Source organism: Haliotis rubra, unplaced genomic scaffold (genome assembly GCF_003918875.1).
Source record: "Haliotis rubra isolate DU_JTF1 unplaced genomic scaffold, ASM391887v1 Scf522, whole genome shotgun sequence".
In the NCBI taxonomy this organism is placed as follows: Eukaryota; Metazoa; Mollusca; class Gastropoda; order Lepetellida; family Haliotidae; genus Haliotis; species Haliotis rubra.
The window spans coordinates 259,591-275,717 of record NW_025767216.1 but is presented as its reverse complement, the minus strand read 5'-3'; the positions used below and the strand labels follow the sequence as shown (position 1 = coordinate 275,717).

General features: G+C 43.8%; 1 protein-coding gene across 1 annotated transcript in view; it reads right to left on the bottom strand.

Annotated features, from left to right (window-relative positions):
• LOC124252733 (xaa-Pro aminopeptidase 1-like) overlaps positions 1-16,127 on the bottom strand; it is a 37,501-nt gene that overhangs the window by 8,732 nt on the left and 12,642 nt on the right. Inside the window, exons 7-12 of the mRNA XM_046686386.1 lie at positions 14,848-14,991; positions 13,401-13,496; positions 11,533-11,614; positions 1,849-1,902; positions 1,138-1,210; positions 305-355 (exon numbers count right to left, since the gene is read on the bottom strand). Of these exons, the coding sequence (XP_046542342.1) occupies positions 305-355; positions 1,138-1,210; positions 1,849-1,902; positions 11,533-11,614; positions 13,401-13,496; positions 14,848-14,991 (500 nt within the window). The remainder of the gene's footprint in view (positions 1-304; positions 356-1,137; positions 1,211-1,848; positions 1,903-11,532; positions 11,615-13,400; positions 13,497-14,847; positions 14,992-16,127) is intronic.

The following is a 16,127-nucleotide window of genomic DNA, read 5'->3' as shown; positions in this document are numbered from 1 at the left end:
CAAAAGATAGACCAGTTTGAGTGAGTGAGTGAGTGGGTTTAGTTTTACCCCGCTTTTAGCAATATTCCAGCAGTATCACGGCGGGGGACACCAGAAATGGGCTTCACACATTGTGTCCATCAAACCCGGGTCTTCAGCATGACAAGCGAACGCTTTAACCACTACGCTACCCTACCGCCCCTGACCAGTTTGAGAAAAACAATGTCTTCTACTCTCATTTGGATGATAATCTGCAGAGTAATTCAAGCTGGTCTAGGCCTGCGTGAATGTATCAAGTTTAGTATCAAGATCATCATATACTTACATCTTTCTCCAACCAGTGGAAGAATTCACAGACTGCTACAGCATCTTTGATCTACAACAAACAGGACACAACATTCCGACACAGTGAAACGTTTTATCTATATAAATCATATCTCATAAATCACTTCATAAACATATACAAGTCAAATGAGAGTATTTTTTGTTGTAGCTGGGGGGAGTAATTTCATGATACAAAAATGCATGCTCACTAGTGCTGGGAATTGGTCAAAATTTCATAATTGATGATCGGTTCATTACAACTGATCAATTATCATCGAAAATAATTGGTTAGCGTCATTTATGAAATTTTCCTGATTATTTTTGTTAATGGACAAAAAAAATAAAGAAAAAAAACTGTAGTTCTTTGGTGTTTTTGCAAATTGCACAAAAGGCATTGGCAAATTTCACATCTTTACAGGATGACTAGTAGGTTAGGAACATTAATTTCTTGGAGTCTTGAAGATAAATTCAATCATGACTTGGAACGAGCTTGTAGTGGTCATGAAATGTAACAGACAAAACCAACCTTGTGAAAAATATTGTTAATGCAAACAAGTGTTCCAGAATTGTTTCTGTTCAATTATGAGAAAACATGATCGATTGCTTGGTCGTTTAGTCACTGCGACCAATCTTCGATTATTTCAATTAATCGGACCACCAATAATGCTCACTAGTGTTTTTTCTCACTTTACTAAACAACCCAAACAAGTTCATGCCAAGTAAAATTTTCAAATATTTGGGATTGTCCTGGACAATTTATTATGTTTGTATTGACAGACAAAAAACATAAAAGTGTGGCCTTGGTTTGAATTTATAAACTTCATCAGTACATACATGTGCTCTCCTCATCCCTTGAATCTCCACTGTGTTCTTGACAGCTTTGAAGGCAGCAACCGGTGAGGGGGGACGTCAGGCGGTTCAGCTGCAACAAATGGGATAACTAGAAACATCATAACAGTTACAGCTTGTTTATAAACATAACAGTCATCGGGTTACGAATACAACTGCATGTATTACTGTGTATCACCTAGAACAACAAAACATGTGGTGGCAGTGATAGGAAAGAGAGCTCCACAAATGGGCTATCAGGGTGGGTAGCTTGGGTAGTTTCAAGGGGAGGTAAACACAGAATGAATTAGGTTGAAGAACACTCATGGTGAATAGAGTGAGTGAGTGAGTATGGTTTTTACGCCGCTTTTAGCAATATTCCAGCAATATCACGGCGTGGGACAACAGAAATGGGCTTCACACATTGTGCCCATGTGGGGACTCGAACCCGGGTCTTCGGGCATGACGAGCGGATGCTTTAACCACCAGGCTACCCCACTGCCCCATGGTTCATAGAAGATCTTGATGACAGCAAAAGTAACCATGGTAACACAGCCAGGAGACTCCTCATTAGAGATTAACCAGTGTTAAAATTCCATTCTAATAACATTATGCTTATATTTGATATACTATAAGAACTACTTCTTTCATGACAGAACAAGCTGTAATATCACCATTACTGTAATTACATAAGCCATGAACAAGAAACAGAAAACTATTGTAATTCTTACCTTTGGAATAAGACTGACCAAGGCATAACTTGACTTTTCACTGATCTGCAAACACATGTTCACATACTGTCACATATAGATAAACATTGTACAGTAGTGTTAGCAGTTTGTTCCAAAAGCCATCTGCTGCTTGCCATATTGTTCAAACGCATACCCACACTCTTATACTGCTTACCCAGGGATGGAAATAACTTTAAAGGTCACATAAACCCTAGGGGTTAAAAATACATAAATCACTAACTGGCATCGTTATAAATGCAACCCCGTCATTAAAACTACTCATTTCGACCTTTAATTGACTTAAATCGACCTTTTTGACAACAGTGCACAATTCTCACCCCCGAACGAAATTTCAACCAATCAGAGCGGCGCGACTCTGTGACGTCATATGAGGAATAGCTTTGAGGGCCGATGCAGAATTCATCTACATTTTAGGGGGTAAATTATCTTGTTTACAGGCTTGTATAAACCTGAAATCGCGGACAATTGTTGTGGAAAAATGAAAGCTATATGTTCTCACAATCTACTGTCATTTAATTTTGTCTCCTGCTTTGCCTAGTTTCCGAAGTTACAACTTGTTTTCATAGACGCTTCTGTCACAATTGATTGGTGTCGTTAGGCCCTATTTGTATAATGACTGATCCAAATTGATCCCATTTCTGTGTTTTTTACCCTCGATATTTAATCATGTCATGTAAAAATCTGTTTGTATTCTCAAACAGTGTCGGCCCATAAGTTTTCACATGCAATACAGCAATTAATACTCCCTTGTTGTAACCCGTGTTAGGTGGTATAAACCTACACATGTTATTTGTCATCATTCACTTGATGGTCAGTTAATGAATTTATAACAGGTATAATTAGTGGTAACACACTTAGATTACCCGACAAAGGTTCCCATTTGGCATTTCTTGTGTCTGAGTAAATATTCAACATTATGAACATCGATCAAAGGATTAACCGATAACACGCTGATTGATTAATTACTTTTATCTTACACAGCGGAATTGTCAAAAGGTAGTGTTTATGTATGTAGATTTACTAATCTATACTGAATACACTCTGCCGTGTCGGTGTCTGGCGCGTAAAAACAACGCCCTTCTTTCAAAGGATTAACCGGCAATACATTGATTGATTGCCCATTATTGGCTAACTAAATTACTGTTTTTAATGAAAGGCGGACATTATGCAATTAGTTGCCAGGTGTGCTATCTTGGGTGACCAATGAGACTATACACCAATACCTGAAAAGATTTATCACTTTTTCGTGATATTAAACTGTTAAAAGACACATCATTTGGAACAGTTTTGTGGATATTGATGGATACATTCCTCAAACAAGGTAATGGCCTGATATTGTTCCTATAACTTTAATCTGTTTTAATTTTAATATTTGCATTTTGTTTTTAATCATTTGTCGTAGCATTCAACAGAATCATTGTTTTCGCCGTGAAGTGTAATGAGACAGACAACATACACTAGGGTGTGTGCGCGAATTATGATTCACATTGGCAAACTATAAAATGTCTAGATATTACAGTTCTGTTATAAATTCACTATAAGTATCAGCAGATCGTCAGCTTTTATTTAGTTTCAAAATGCATAAAAGTATGATAATAAACTAATTAGGATTATAAGACCAAATATAAAGACGCATTACTGACTAGTATCTACATACTGGTGAGTGGACATTAACCATGTGAATGTAGCAAGAAATTTATCGCGCAGTATTGTGACTTCGACCCCACCTCGCCTCGCGGAAGAAATCGCTATGTTATAAGTTGTGTCATGCAAAACCCTTTGGTTATGATTCCAATACATATTTAACTCATTTAGTAGAAAGTAGTTTTGATTTTCTAACTTGATGAAAACAAACTATAATCTCATTAATTCTAACAGACTTTACGATTTTCAAAATGGCTACTCTGTCGGAACATCCGCCAGTCTGTGGATAAATGCTATTTAGGTTTGTTTTCACCGAAAGTTACAAAATCAAAACTACTTTCTACTGGTAGTAAAATATGTATTTTATTGATGGCCAATAGGATTTTGCATGACATAGCGATAACATAACAATTTCTCTCCTGGCAGCGAGGTGGGTGTCAATATAATACTACTTACAATATTATTGTTACTTCGACCACAACCTCACTTCCGAGGAAGAAATCGTTATGTTACAAGTTGTGTTATGGAAAATCTTTATGGTCATCAATCATATACATATTTTACTATAACTAGTAAGTAGTTTTGATTCTTTAACTTCCGTGAAGCCGATCTGAACACAAGTAAGATATCGCTTCAGGCTTCCACAACGCCAGCTTCGCGACTCACAAACATAACCCATTTAGCACGAAACTGCGGGTCCTGTGGAAATCTGTGCATGGTGACACCATCACCCGACCCCTAGGAGCAATTGACGACAAAGCAACGATTCGCATGTCGTCGCTCATGTCGAGAAATCATCAAAATGATGAGCGCATACACACTTTCTATACAACTAACTGAAAATCGCTCCTCATATGACGCCACTGCAGTGCTCTGGCGACAGAGTTACGTAACCCGTCTGTGGTTTCATATGGCTTAGAGGGAAGCAGGCTTAATTTTTGGCCACTTTTAATCGCCGGGTATTAATTAACCACAAGTTTTTAAAGAATAAATTTGGTGTTCCGATGTAATTTTTAGAGTAAAATTGATATTTTATACTTATCCTGACTCATGCTCTTTTGTTTGTCTTCTTCTTCTTGCTAACATAGTGGAACACTTGTATCTCCTTATTTGAAGCTCCCTTCAAAATAAAATCACTAATTGGTACTCACCACGAAGTTGCTCCCTTTGTCTCCCTGGCGGAAAAGGTGTCGCCACCCTCTGGCCATGTGCTCCACTCTCTCCTGATTTAGCGAGCCCAACACTTGAATTTACAGGGAAATCCAAAGTGTTATGTGGGAGGATGGGAGGAGTTAACCCTCATGAGTCAGGATAAGTATAAAATATCAATTTTACTCTAAAAATTACATATTTTCCTTATCCTGACTCATGCTCTTTTGTTTGTAGCATCCTACGGAACGGAGGTGGGTAACAGAATACTTTGGATTTATAATTAGTGATTTTGTATAGATATACTGTAATATCTCCCCACGGAACTTCATGAAGTCTTAGATTTAGGATGTTTCCTGTATAAAGAAAACCATAGGTTATATAAAGCCATTAAAGGGGAATTACATTATGAATATATTGAACAATACATATAAATTATATATATATATATATAGGTGACTCTGATAGAGGCACTGAAATTGACTATATCCAAGTATATGCTTAAGGTAGAATACTTAAGCTGAACATATATACATAGCCCTAAAACTCCTTAGAGTTATAAGCTAGATGAGTATGTATAAAATACATATTAATCTTGTGAGGCTAATATTTTAACGCCTACGAGGGACTGTCAGTTGCTGAGCGAGGACCAGTGGTCCGAAATGGTGAATGCCAGAGACATCTTCTGTAGTGATGTCTCTTAGGTAGTGATTAGCAAATACCATGTTAGATTTCCAATAGCATCCTTCCATAATCGTGTTCAAGGAACAGTTACCGTGTAGGGCGAGGGTAGAGGCCAGTGCCCTGATCTCATGTGGATTTGATGCTGTTGGTGGGTCCAAGCCTGCTGCCTTGTAGGCACGGAGAATGACAGTCCTTATCCAAATAGATATTGTGGTCCGTGACACTTCTGTTTGATTCGTAGGCGATAATGGGATGAATAAACGTTTGAGAAATCTTCTCCTTGTTTTGGATCGTCGTAAATAAACTTTGAGCGCTCTTACCGGACACAGTGATAGGTCTTGTGTATCTTGTGATCCGAGAATAGAGGATAGCGCCGGGATGTGGAATAATCTGTCTGGTTGACCTGGCAGTTGATTCTTTGCAATGAAATCCCATCTTAATCCGAGGTGCGCTGTGTTATGATTGTCATCAAACTGTATCCTCTCGTAATCCAGAGCGTGAATTTCAGACATTCTTGCTGCTGTGGCTAGCGATAGCAGAAACAATGTTTTCTGTGAGAGAAATTCAAAGTTTGTCGATTCCAAGGGTTCATAGACCTCACTCGTGAGGTGTTGTAACACTACATTCAGATCCCAAGCTGGGGGCGTGGAACTTCCGCTTTTGGTCCTCCAATCGGAAAGCTCGTAGTAAGGCCAGTAACTCTGGAGATCTTGTCAATTTGACACCCGTTCTCATGGTGATTACAGAGCTAAGCGCGGCAAGATATGTTGATATCGTTGAACCTTTTAAATGTTTGTTTTGGCGTAGGTAACACAAATAGTCTGCCACTTGAGGTTGTGAAGCCTCTCTTGCTGTAAACCCTTTCTTTGTTGCATAATTTTCGAAACTGTGCCACTTGTCGTCGTACAAGTTACGAGTTGAGTAACGTAAGGCAAGCGTGACTGCTTTTGCCGCCCTGGCAGAATATCCTCTCTTGTTTAAACACATTTGTATACAGTCCATACGTGTAGTTGGAACATTGCTGGGTTTCCGTGCACTTGTTTGGTGTGAGGATGAATTAACAGGTTTGCGCGCTTGGGTAGCTCCAGTGTTGGTTGACCGATTTCTTGAATTAGTATGGGAAACCACGTTCTGGCCGGCCAGTAGGGCGCGACCAAAGTGAGTTGTAGGCTCTGTGTTTGTCTGATTTTCTGTAATACTTGAGGTATTATTGCTGGCGGCGGAAACGCGTACGCATTGAGGCCTTCCCATGATAGACTTAGAGCGTCCGTTGCCCAAGCTTGGGGGTCTGGGACTGGTGACACGAATGTCGGTAGCTGATTGTTGAATCGCGTGGCGAATAGGTCTATTAGCGGCGCTCCTAATTGCTTGATTATCTGTGCAAAATTTCCCGGTTGATCATCCACTCTGTCGGTGATGGTAGATGAGGCCGAGAGAGAGCGTCTGCTAGTATATTTCTGGCTCCGGGAATGTGCACTGCTTTGACATGTAGATTTAGATCTTGTATTAAATCGAACAGTTGAAAGCTTAGGTTCAAAAGGTTCATCGATCTCGTTGAGCCTTGCTTGTTTATGTAGAACGCCACTGTCGAATTGTCTGTATGGATCATTAGGCGCGCATTTTGTAGAAATGTGCTCCAATGTAGAATGGCGTTGATTACAGCTTTCATTTCTAGACTGTTTATATGGAGTTTGCATTCTTGCTGATTCCATAACCCTGATATCGTGTGGTTGGTGAGATGAGCTCCCCAACCTTGGAGTGACGCGTCTACATACAGATGGGTTTTGTATTCCTGCTCTGCTAAACAAATCCCTTCGCAGACATTCGATTTCTTGGTCCACCATAGTAGATGTGGTCTGAGATGTTTCGGTAGACTGAATGGTTGTACATCGTTGAGATGTGCGTTGATGAGGACCTGTAGGGGACGTAACTGTAATCTGCCTGTGACAGTCATGTCTTGGGCTGATGTGAGAAGACCTAGTAGGCTCTGCCATTGTCGCAGTGGTAACGGAGAGAGTAGAGCTGGTGGAATGGTCTGTTGTATCTTGAGCCAACGGTCTTCTGGTACCATAATACGGTTGCGATTTGTGATGAATCGAATACCTAGGAACTGTAGGTCTTGCGATGGTACTAGGTCCGACTTGCGTAAGTTTACTAACCAACCTAGTTGTGTTAGTAGCTTTATGATGTAATTTAACTGTAGTTTGAGACGCAGTGGATCTTGATCTACTTGTATCCCGTCGTCGAGGTAAAACGCACTGCGTAGCCCTTGACGATGTAGAAATTTGATAATCGGTTTCGTTATCCTCGTGAATAGCCAGGGGGCTGATGATATTCCGAATGGGAGTACTTTCCACTGGTAATGTAGCCCTTCTAGAGTAAATCGTAGGTATTTCCTGGAATCGGGATGAATGGGGATGTGCAAGTAGGCATCCTGTAGATCTATGCTGCCCATGTAGTCCATAGGACGAATCATCTGGCGTAACTGAGGTAAATGTATCATGCGAAACTTCGGTGGTTTGCGTAGATAGTTCTTGTTGAAAAAGCTCATGTTGTAGATGAGTCTGTATTTCTCCGTGGAGTTTTTCTTGGGAACTAGGAAAACTGGGGAGTAGAAACCTGGTCTCGACGCTTGCTTGATCTATTACTTCTATGGCCTGTTTGGATAGGAGTGATGAGACAGCCTCTTTATCTTTGGTAGTTGTTGCGCTTTGTAAATCGAACTTGGGGGTTTGATTGTCAGCGGAGGCTTGTCCTGTAGAGGGATACGAACCGTGTTGAATAATGTTGGAGACGTAAGGATCTTGCAGTATTCCCCAGTTTTCCCAGTGTAGTTGGAGGCGTCCACCCACTTGAGCTGGTTGTACTGGAACGGCTGGGGTGGAAGACTCCAGTCGCTCCGAACCTGTGTTTCAGCTGCCTATAATTGCGGAACCTCTGGGTGTCCTGCCTCTTCCTGATCCTCCTCTATAGTTGCCATATGGGCTTACGAAAAAGAATCTTTACCTCTAGAGCTGGCTATCTTCCTGTCTCTTGCTCTTTGTAGGCCCGTGAACTTAGATCTGCCTGAGTATCTTTGTGAAGTCTGACGAATGACGCTGGCTAGTGTGTCCATCGATCTAATCATAAGGACTTCCCTGGAATCCTTAGAGACTTCCTTTGGCGACCTTGTCGATTTCTCCGTCAAAGATGGATGTTGTCGACCACGGGCTGTATAAAGTGGGCTGTAAAGTTCTCCCCAATTACAGGAGGCGAGGAGGCCTTGACGACGAGCTAAGGTCAGTGCTGCTGAAACAGATGTAAGATGATCCGCTAAAACTGCTGATCTTTCTTTGCATAAGTAAGGCAGAATAAATCATTCTATCATCTTCCGTCCGTGGAATCCCGAATCTAGTAATAAGAGTCTCATTGATCGTCCCTAGATCTATTTAACCCAAAGAACATACGCCTCGCCATGGTTTCTATATGAGCCAACTTGCGATCATCCATCTTGTAAATCTTGTTCTTTACATCGCTGATGATCTTATAGTTCTCATCGATGTCCTGGGCCTTGTAGAAGGAGTCCATGTTATGCGGGAGAACTTCTTGGCTTGAAAGTTGGGTAGATGTGGTATCTGAACTTTCGTAGCTTTCTGGAAAGCTGCATCTAGATTCTGTGGCACTGCCGCAATCGGGTCGATCGGGGTAGAGTGATTGCATCTGATCATCTTCCTTCATCAAATACGCCTGAGCTGTATTGCCACTTTTAGATGGTGATGTGAGATCTAGGTTATTGACCATCCAATACCGTATCTCTGCATCAGAAAATATGATTCCTCCATCATCCTCAAAACCATCATCATTAATAAATTGTAGATGCTCTTCGACCGCGCGTAGCTGTCTGAATATCTGATGAGGTTTGTGGCGATCTAGTTGACTTGTGCGCCGCTTCTATGTGGAGATCTGATGGGTGATCGACCTGGTGATGAACGGAGGGAGATCGCCTATGGGATGATCTTCTCGAGACTTGTGAGGTGAATGTTGATAGCTTCGCCGGGCTCTTCGCAGTCCCTCGATGTTCTTCTAGACGATGAAGATCTGAATCATATGTCCTTCGCGAATGCCTTCGCTAAGCTTCATTTGCGTCCCGTCCGGGGATCGATGATATGACCTTCGCGGCTTCCGTGATGTCTGATGGTCTGAGTCCATATCTAGAGATGAAATCGAAGATGGTGATGATCTCTCCCGCCGCTGCTCGGCCTTCGCGAAGGCTGTACATCTAGGTCCTTCGCCAAGGTGGTGCGGACTTCCTTCGCTAAGGTGACATCGCCTTGGCTGCTACGCTGACGGGGTGCCTCTGGGGTGTTGTTCACGCTTGGAGCCTTCGCTGGGTTCGGACTTCGCTTGCGCAGTTTGTAGTGGTCCTCCATGATGTTCATAATCTGCCGCATCATGTCTTCTGGGATGATTCAGACGAAGTCGCCGGGCGCCTTTTCTGCGCATGGGGTTCACATCAATGACGCCTGACGCCGGTGTAGAGGCATCAGGCTGCATGGAGATCTCTGCAGAAGTCACAGTCGCTGACACCGGTCGCTTCTTCTGCCGTAAGTCGGGATGATTATCGGCTGATCATCGTAGAGGCCCAACTCTGCTGCTGGAACGATCTCGGCTGAGAAAGTTCTTGCTGTCTTCGTAGATTTCCCTTTGGAAGTCTGCGCTGCCCTGGGTGTCCTCAATCTGCGTTGAGACGACGATGAGGCCCTCTTAGACTTAGTCTGCAATGACGGGATGTCTGGGGAGGCCGGTCGCTTTTCTCGAGGTAACGGATCATGCCCCACGCTCCTCTGCCGCAGGGGTCTCTAGCAGAACACCAGACGGAGAGGGTCGATCGCTAGCAGCTGACTGGAAGGAATATCTGACTCTCTGCCATGTTTTGCCCTTTGTTTGCGGATCTATCTGCAGCACGTCTTAAGACGCAAAGATGATATTTATTAAATGCAGAATGAGATAAATTAATGCAGTAACTGCAACGTGAATTAAACGCACACGGCGTAGAACAACTAGGGCATATTACATGTGGATCGGAGGCAGAAAAACGTAATCTACAAATCGTACAGATTTTCATGAACGTAAAGCTAGCTGAACAATCACGAATACACGTGAATAAACAGTAGAAATACGATAATTAATCAATACAAATAGTAAAGGATACTAGCTATACCTCTATAGTAACCTATGAGAGGTAAAAACTAAGAGATTATCAAAGGATATGTGTGTAAGGAGACACAAGGCGCTCTCACATCCTGCTCACTGGGCGAAGAAGGAGAGAGTGAAGCACATGGCCAGAGGGTGGCGACACCTTTTCCCGCCAGGGGAGACAAAGGGGAGCAACTCGTGGTGAGTACCAATTAGTGATTTTATTTTGAAGGGAGCTTCAAATAAGGAGATACAAGTGTTCCACTATGTTCGCAAGAAGAAGAAGACAAGCAAAAGAGCATGAGTCAGGATAAGGAAAAATATATTTCCTGATTCTAAATCTATCATATATCCTAGTGCTACAACACTGTATATCCTAGTTAAACACCTTATATACCAGTGCTGAAAAAACATATATCCTAGTTTTAAAACACCTTATGTACTAGTGCTATAAAACTTATATCCTAGTGCTAAATAGAGAATCTAACACGAGTGTCTTTTGATATCAACTTCCATGCGATCACCACGAGTTGATAAAGTAACAGATATCCGAGGCTTGCTGAGAATATTTTTACTTTTATCAACGAGTGTCGATATATTTGATATCAGAAGACACTCGAGTGAGATTCTATTGAACATCAAAAAGCACTCTTCATTAGTTTTCAATACAAAATGTACATCTCTGAACATTGTACTGCTATTAGATTTGCAGTGCAGCGATGTCATAGCATTGTGACATCATCAAGTTCATGACGTCACAGCATTGTGAGGGCATTGTGCAAAATCTACTGCCAAAACGATATCGCCTAGGAGATATCGTCTGATCTCACACAAGCGATATCTCCTGTGGAACACAGTTTGGGATGATAAAACACATTACAGCCTAATAGTAAAACACTTTTTAATTTAGTGCTAAAACCACTATATATCCAGGTGTTTAGACACCTTTCATCCTAAAACTACTATTTGTCCTAAATCCACACACAAGTGAACTTACTACACTCCATCGAAGGTTATGACTGAGTAGGAGAAGAACACCGGGTTGTACTGGATGTCGGAGCCCCGGAGGTTGAACAGCCCTGTGGAGATACAATATCAGTCTGAAGCAGGGTGGCTGCTGACACATCAGCTGTATCATGATGGACCCGTGAAGATCCGGGATAGAATAGGTCTTCAGCAACCCATGTACTTGCCATAAAAGGTGACTATGCTTATCGTAAGAGGCGATCGCTAACGGGATTGGATGGTCAGTGGCGACTAACGCTGACTTGGTTGACACATGTCATCGGTTCCCAATTGCACAGATCGATGCTCATGCTGTTGATCACTGGATTGTCTGGTCCAGACTCGATTATTTACAGACCGCTGCCATATAGCTGGGATATTGCGGAGTGTGGCGTAAAACTAAACTCACTCACTCACTCACTCACTCACTGTATCATGATGTATTACTCCAAGAGTGAGTGAGTGGGTGAGTTTAGTTTTATGCCACTTTTAGCAATAATCCAGTAATATCACGTCAGGGGACACCAGAAATGGGCTTTATGCATTGTACCCATGAGAATATTGAACACGGGTGTTGGGCGTGATCAGTGAATGCTTTAACCATCAGGCTACCCTGATGCCTTTTCACTCACTCACGCAATATGGGACTACTGGTATTGGTTGGTCAGACTCGCTCAGTTGGATGATGCCAGTCTGGTCCAGACTGAAATATTTACAAAACGTTGTGACACTACTGCAGTATTGTCAGTCCAGTGTGTGTACACCAGACTAAGAGTGAATGAGCGAGAGCAAGTGAGTTTAGTTTTATACCGCTTTTTAGCGATAATCCATCAATATTACAGCAGGAGACACTAGACTGACTGACTGAGTTTGGTTTTAGTGAGTTGCTTTTAGCAATATTCCAGCCTTCCTCACAGTAGCCAATCAGATAGGAGTCGTTACAATGGAGCTTGCCAGTGTCAACAAAGATGGTGGCATCTACAGCTCAGCCTCGATAATTGTATTACTGTAGCCAATCAGATAAGTCGTTACAATGGAGTTGTGGTTTGCTCGCTGTTTAATAGGTTAGATAAAGAAGCAGAATTGAGTTATGATAGAAGCCTTGTGATTGGTTCGCCCGACTTCTCACCTTAGAGACCTGATTGGATAAAAAGCCAGCAAAGGGAGGTAATACAATTATCATAGATGCCGTAGATGCATCCAGGGTACTAGTGAGGATTTACTGGAACGTATACCATGGAGATTTTTCCAAGATGGACATGCAGCAGCGACTCCAATCATGTCCAGTCACATGTTATGTTCATATACTCAGGTACATTTATGAAGATTATTGCTAATCATGACACACTTCACAAAAAGATTTACATTACACTGAGGGAGCAAACGAAACTTGAAGCAGCAGCTAGAAACACTGAAACTATATTACAAATGCCTGTTAGGTGAGTGAGCAGGTTAGATTAGTTTTATGCCAATTTTAGCAATATTCCGGCAATATCACAGCGAGGGTACACCAGAAATGGGATCCAAACATTGTACCCATGTGGGGAATCGAATCCGGGCCTTCGGCGTGACAAACCAACGCTTTAACCGGTAGGGTATCTCACCGCTCCTGTAAATCATTGGATCTGGACAAGACAAACCAGTGATTGACAGCATGAGCATGGATCGATGATATTGGGGTACGATGACATGCAATCACCGAGGAATATGACCACCAATCCCCACTGCAACTGACATACATGGGCGTGAGGTACTTGGGGCCTCTTTGGACTTGGAAACCTAAATGTTGTGCTATACAGGGCGAGATGCATAAATTGTGATCATATTGAGCTATATAGGGGATAAGAGTGTGGTACCTACATGCGATCTCATCGAGGGCTGTGACTACAATGGCCGTGGCCTGCTTGCTGTGAAGTTTCTCCCTCACCCGCTTCACCTTCTCCTGCCATGTCTGACCTGCAACATCGTCAACATTTGGAGTTTACTCCTGCCACACAACACTCAGCTGGGGGTGAGGGATGTTAACAATCTCTACACAACACATGTATTCCAGGGCCAGGACCAGTAGGGGTGGTAGGGGTTATATTGCAGGGCCAGGACCAGGGGGGGGTTGTTGGGAGTCATATACCAGAGCTAGGACCTGGAGGGGGTTCAAGGGGGTTGTATTCCAGAGCCAGGACCTGGAGGGGCTGTTGGGGGTCGTATACCAGAGACAGGGGTTGTTGTGTGTTAGCAACAGCTACCTGTATATTCTTGGGCCACAGGAGTTGTTGGGGGTTGGGGACTCTATACAACAGCTACCTGTATACCTTGGGCCAGCACCAGGAGGGGGTTGTTGGGAGGGGGTGGGGGTCTATATAACAGCTACCTGTATATTCTTGGCCCAGCACCAGGAGGGGTTGTTGGGAGGGTGTAACAGCTACCTGTATACTCTTAGGCCAGCACCAGGAGGGTTGTGGAGGGTGGGGGTCTATATAACAGCTACCTGTATACTCTTAGGCCCAGCACCAGGAGGGGTTGTTGGGAGGGTGGGGGTCTATATAACAGCTACCTGTATACTCTTAGGCCAGCACCAGGAGGGGTGTGTTGGGAGGGTGGGGGTCTATATAACAGCTACCTGTAGCTACCTGTATACCTGTATACTCTTAGGCCAGCACCAGGAGGGGTTGTTGGGAGGGGTGGGGGTCTATATAACAGCTACCTGTATACTCTTAGGCCAGCACCAGGAGGGGTTGTTGGGGGGGTGGGGTCTATATAACAGCTACCTGTATATTCTTGGCCCAGCACCAGGAGGGGGTTGTTGGGGGTGGGGGTCTATATAACAGGTATATTCTTGGCCCAGCACCAGGAGGGGGTTGGGGAGGGTGGGGTCTATATATGTAACAGCTACCAGTTACCTGGCCCAGCACCAGGAGGGGGTGCTATATAACAGTTAATTCGTTGGGAGGGTGGGGGTGTCTCTTAGGCCCAGCACCAGGAGGGGGTTGTTGGGAGGGTGGGGGTCTATATAACAGCTTACCTGTATATTCTTAGGCCAGCACCAGGAGTTGGGAGGTGGGGTTGTTACCTGGGGCCAGCACCAGGGGGGTTGGGGGTCTATATAACAGCTACCTGTATACTCTTAGGCCAGCACCAGGAGGGGGTTGTTGGGAGGGTGGGGGTCTATATAACAGCTACCTGTATATTCTTGGCCCAGCACCAGGAGGGGGTTGTTGGGGGTGGGGGTCTATATAACAGTTACCTGTATACTCTTAGGCCAGCACCAGGAGAAGGTTGTTGGGAGGGTGGGGGTCTATATAACAGCTACCTGTATATTCTTGGCCCAGCACCAGGAGGGGGTTGTTTGGGGGTGGAGGTCTATCCTCCCACACCATGTCCACCAAGTTCTGTGACACCTGCACCAGGTTGTGACCATTGGACTTCAGCTCTTTGGACAATGGCTTCCACTGTTCTGAAAACAAGCATCAAATCGGTGACATTTCCACATCAGTTAGTGATCCTCATCAACTTCAGGAACATGACATGCCTAAAGGGCCATCAGCCTTGAGAGGAGAGGAGAGGAGAGGAGAGGGAGAGGAGAGGGAGAGGAGAGGAGAGGAGAGGAGGGAGGAGAGAGGAGAGGAGGAGGGAGAGGAGGGAGAGGAGAGGAGAGGAGAGGAGAGGAGAGGAGAGGAGAGGAGGGGAGGGGAGGGGGGGGGGGAGGGACATGACATGCCTAAAGGACCATCAGCCTTGAGAGGTTGGCAGGCAGAAAGTAGGATTCTAAACATATAAGTAGGTGAGGTGAGGTGAATTGGGTTTAACGTCGTGCTTGAGAGTGAGTGAGTGAGTGAGTGAGTTAGTTTAGTTTTACGCCGCACTCAGCAATATTCCAGCTATATGGCGGCGGTCTGTAAATAATCGAGTCTGGACCAGACAATCCAGTGATCAACAGCATGAGCATCGATCTGCGCAATTGGGAACCGATGACATGTGTCAACCAAGTCAGCGAAACTGACCACCCGATCCCGTTAGTCGCCTCTTACGACAAGATAGTCGCCTTTTTATGGCAAGCACATGGGTTGCTGAAGACCTATTCTACCCCGGATCTTCACGGGTCGTCGTGCTTGAGAATATGTCGCTCATATATATGACGATGTGCATGCATGTGTATGTGTATATGTGCGGCTGCTTGTACTAGCCCAGACTTAAGCTGGTTTTATAGTGCTAGCCCACTGAGATACCATGCCGCAGTGAAGCATGAATACCCCACTCAGACAAATTATACTGACTCCGAGTGGACCAGTCATTGTTGTACCCATTAATGCCGAGCGCCAGGCAAGGACCAACAAGTACCATTTTTTAACGTCTTTTGGTATGAGGCAGTCGGAGATCGAACCCACGACCTTCCGCTCTCCGGGCGGACGCTCTACCCATTACACCACGGAGGCGGTCTAAACATTTAAGCACCAATATGTTTGTTTCTAGTGAAATAGAGACAATACTTCAGTTTAACAAGTGAGTTGAGTTGAGTATAGTATAGTACAGTGCGTGTATGTGCCTGAATGTGTGTGAGGCTGCTTGACCTGGTCAAATCTAAGCCAGTTA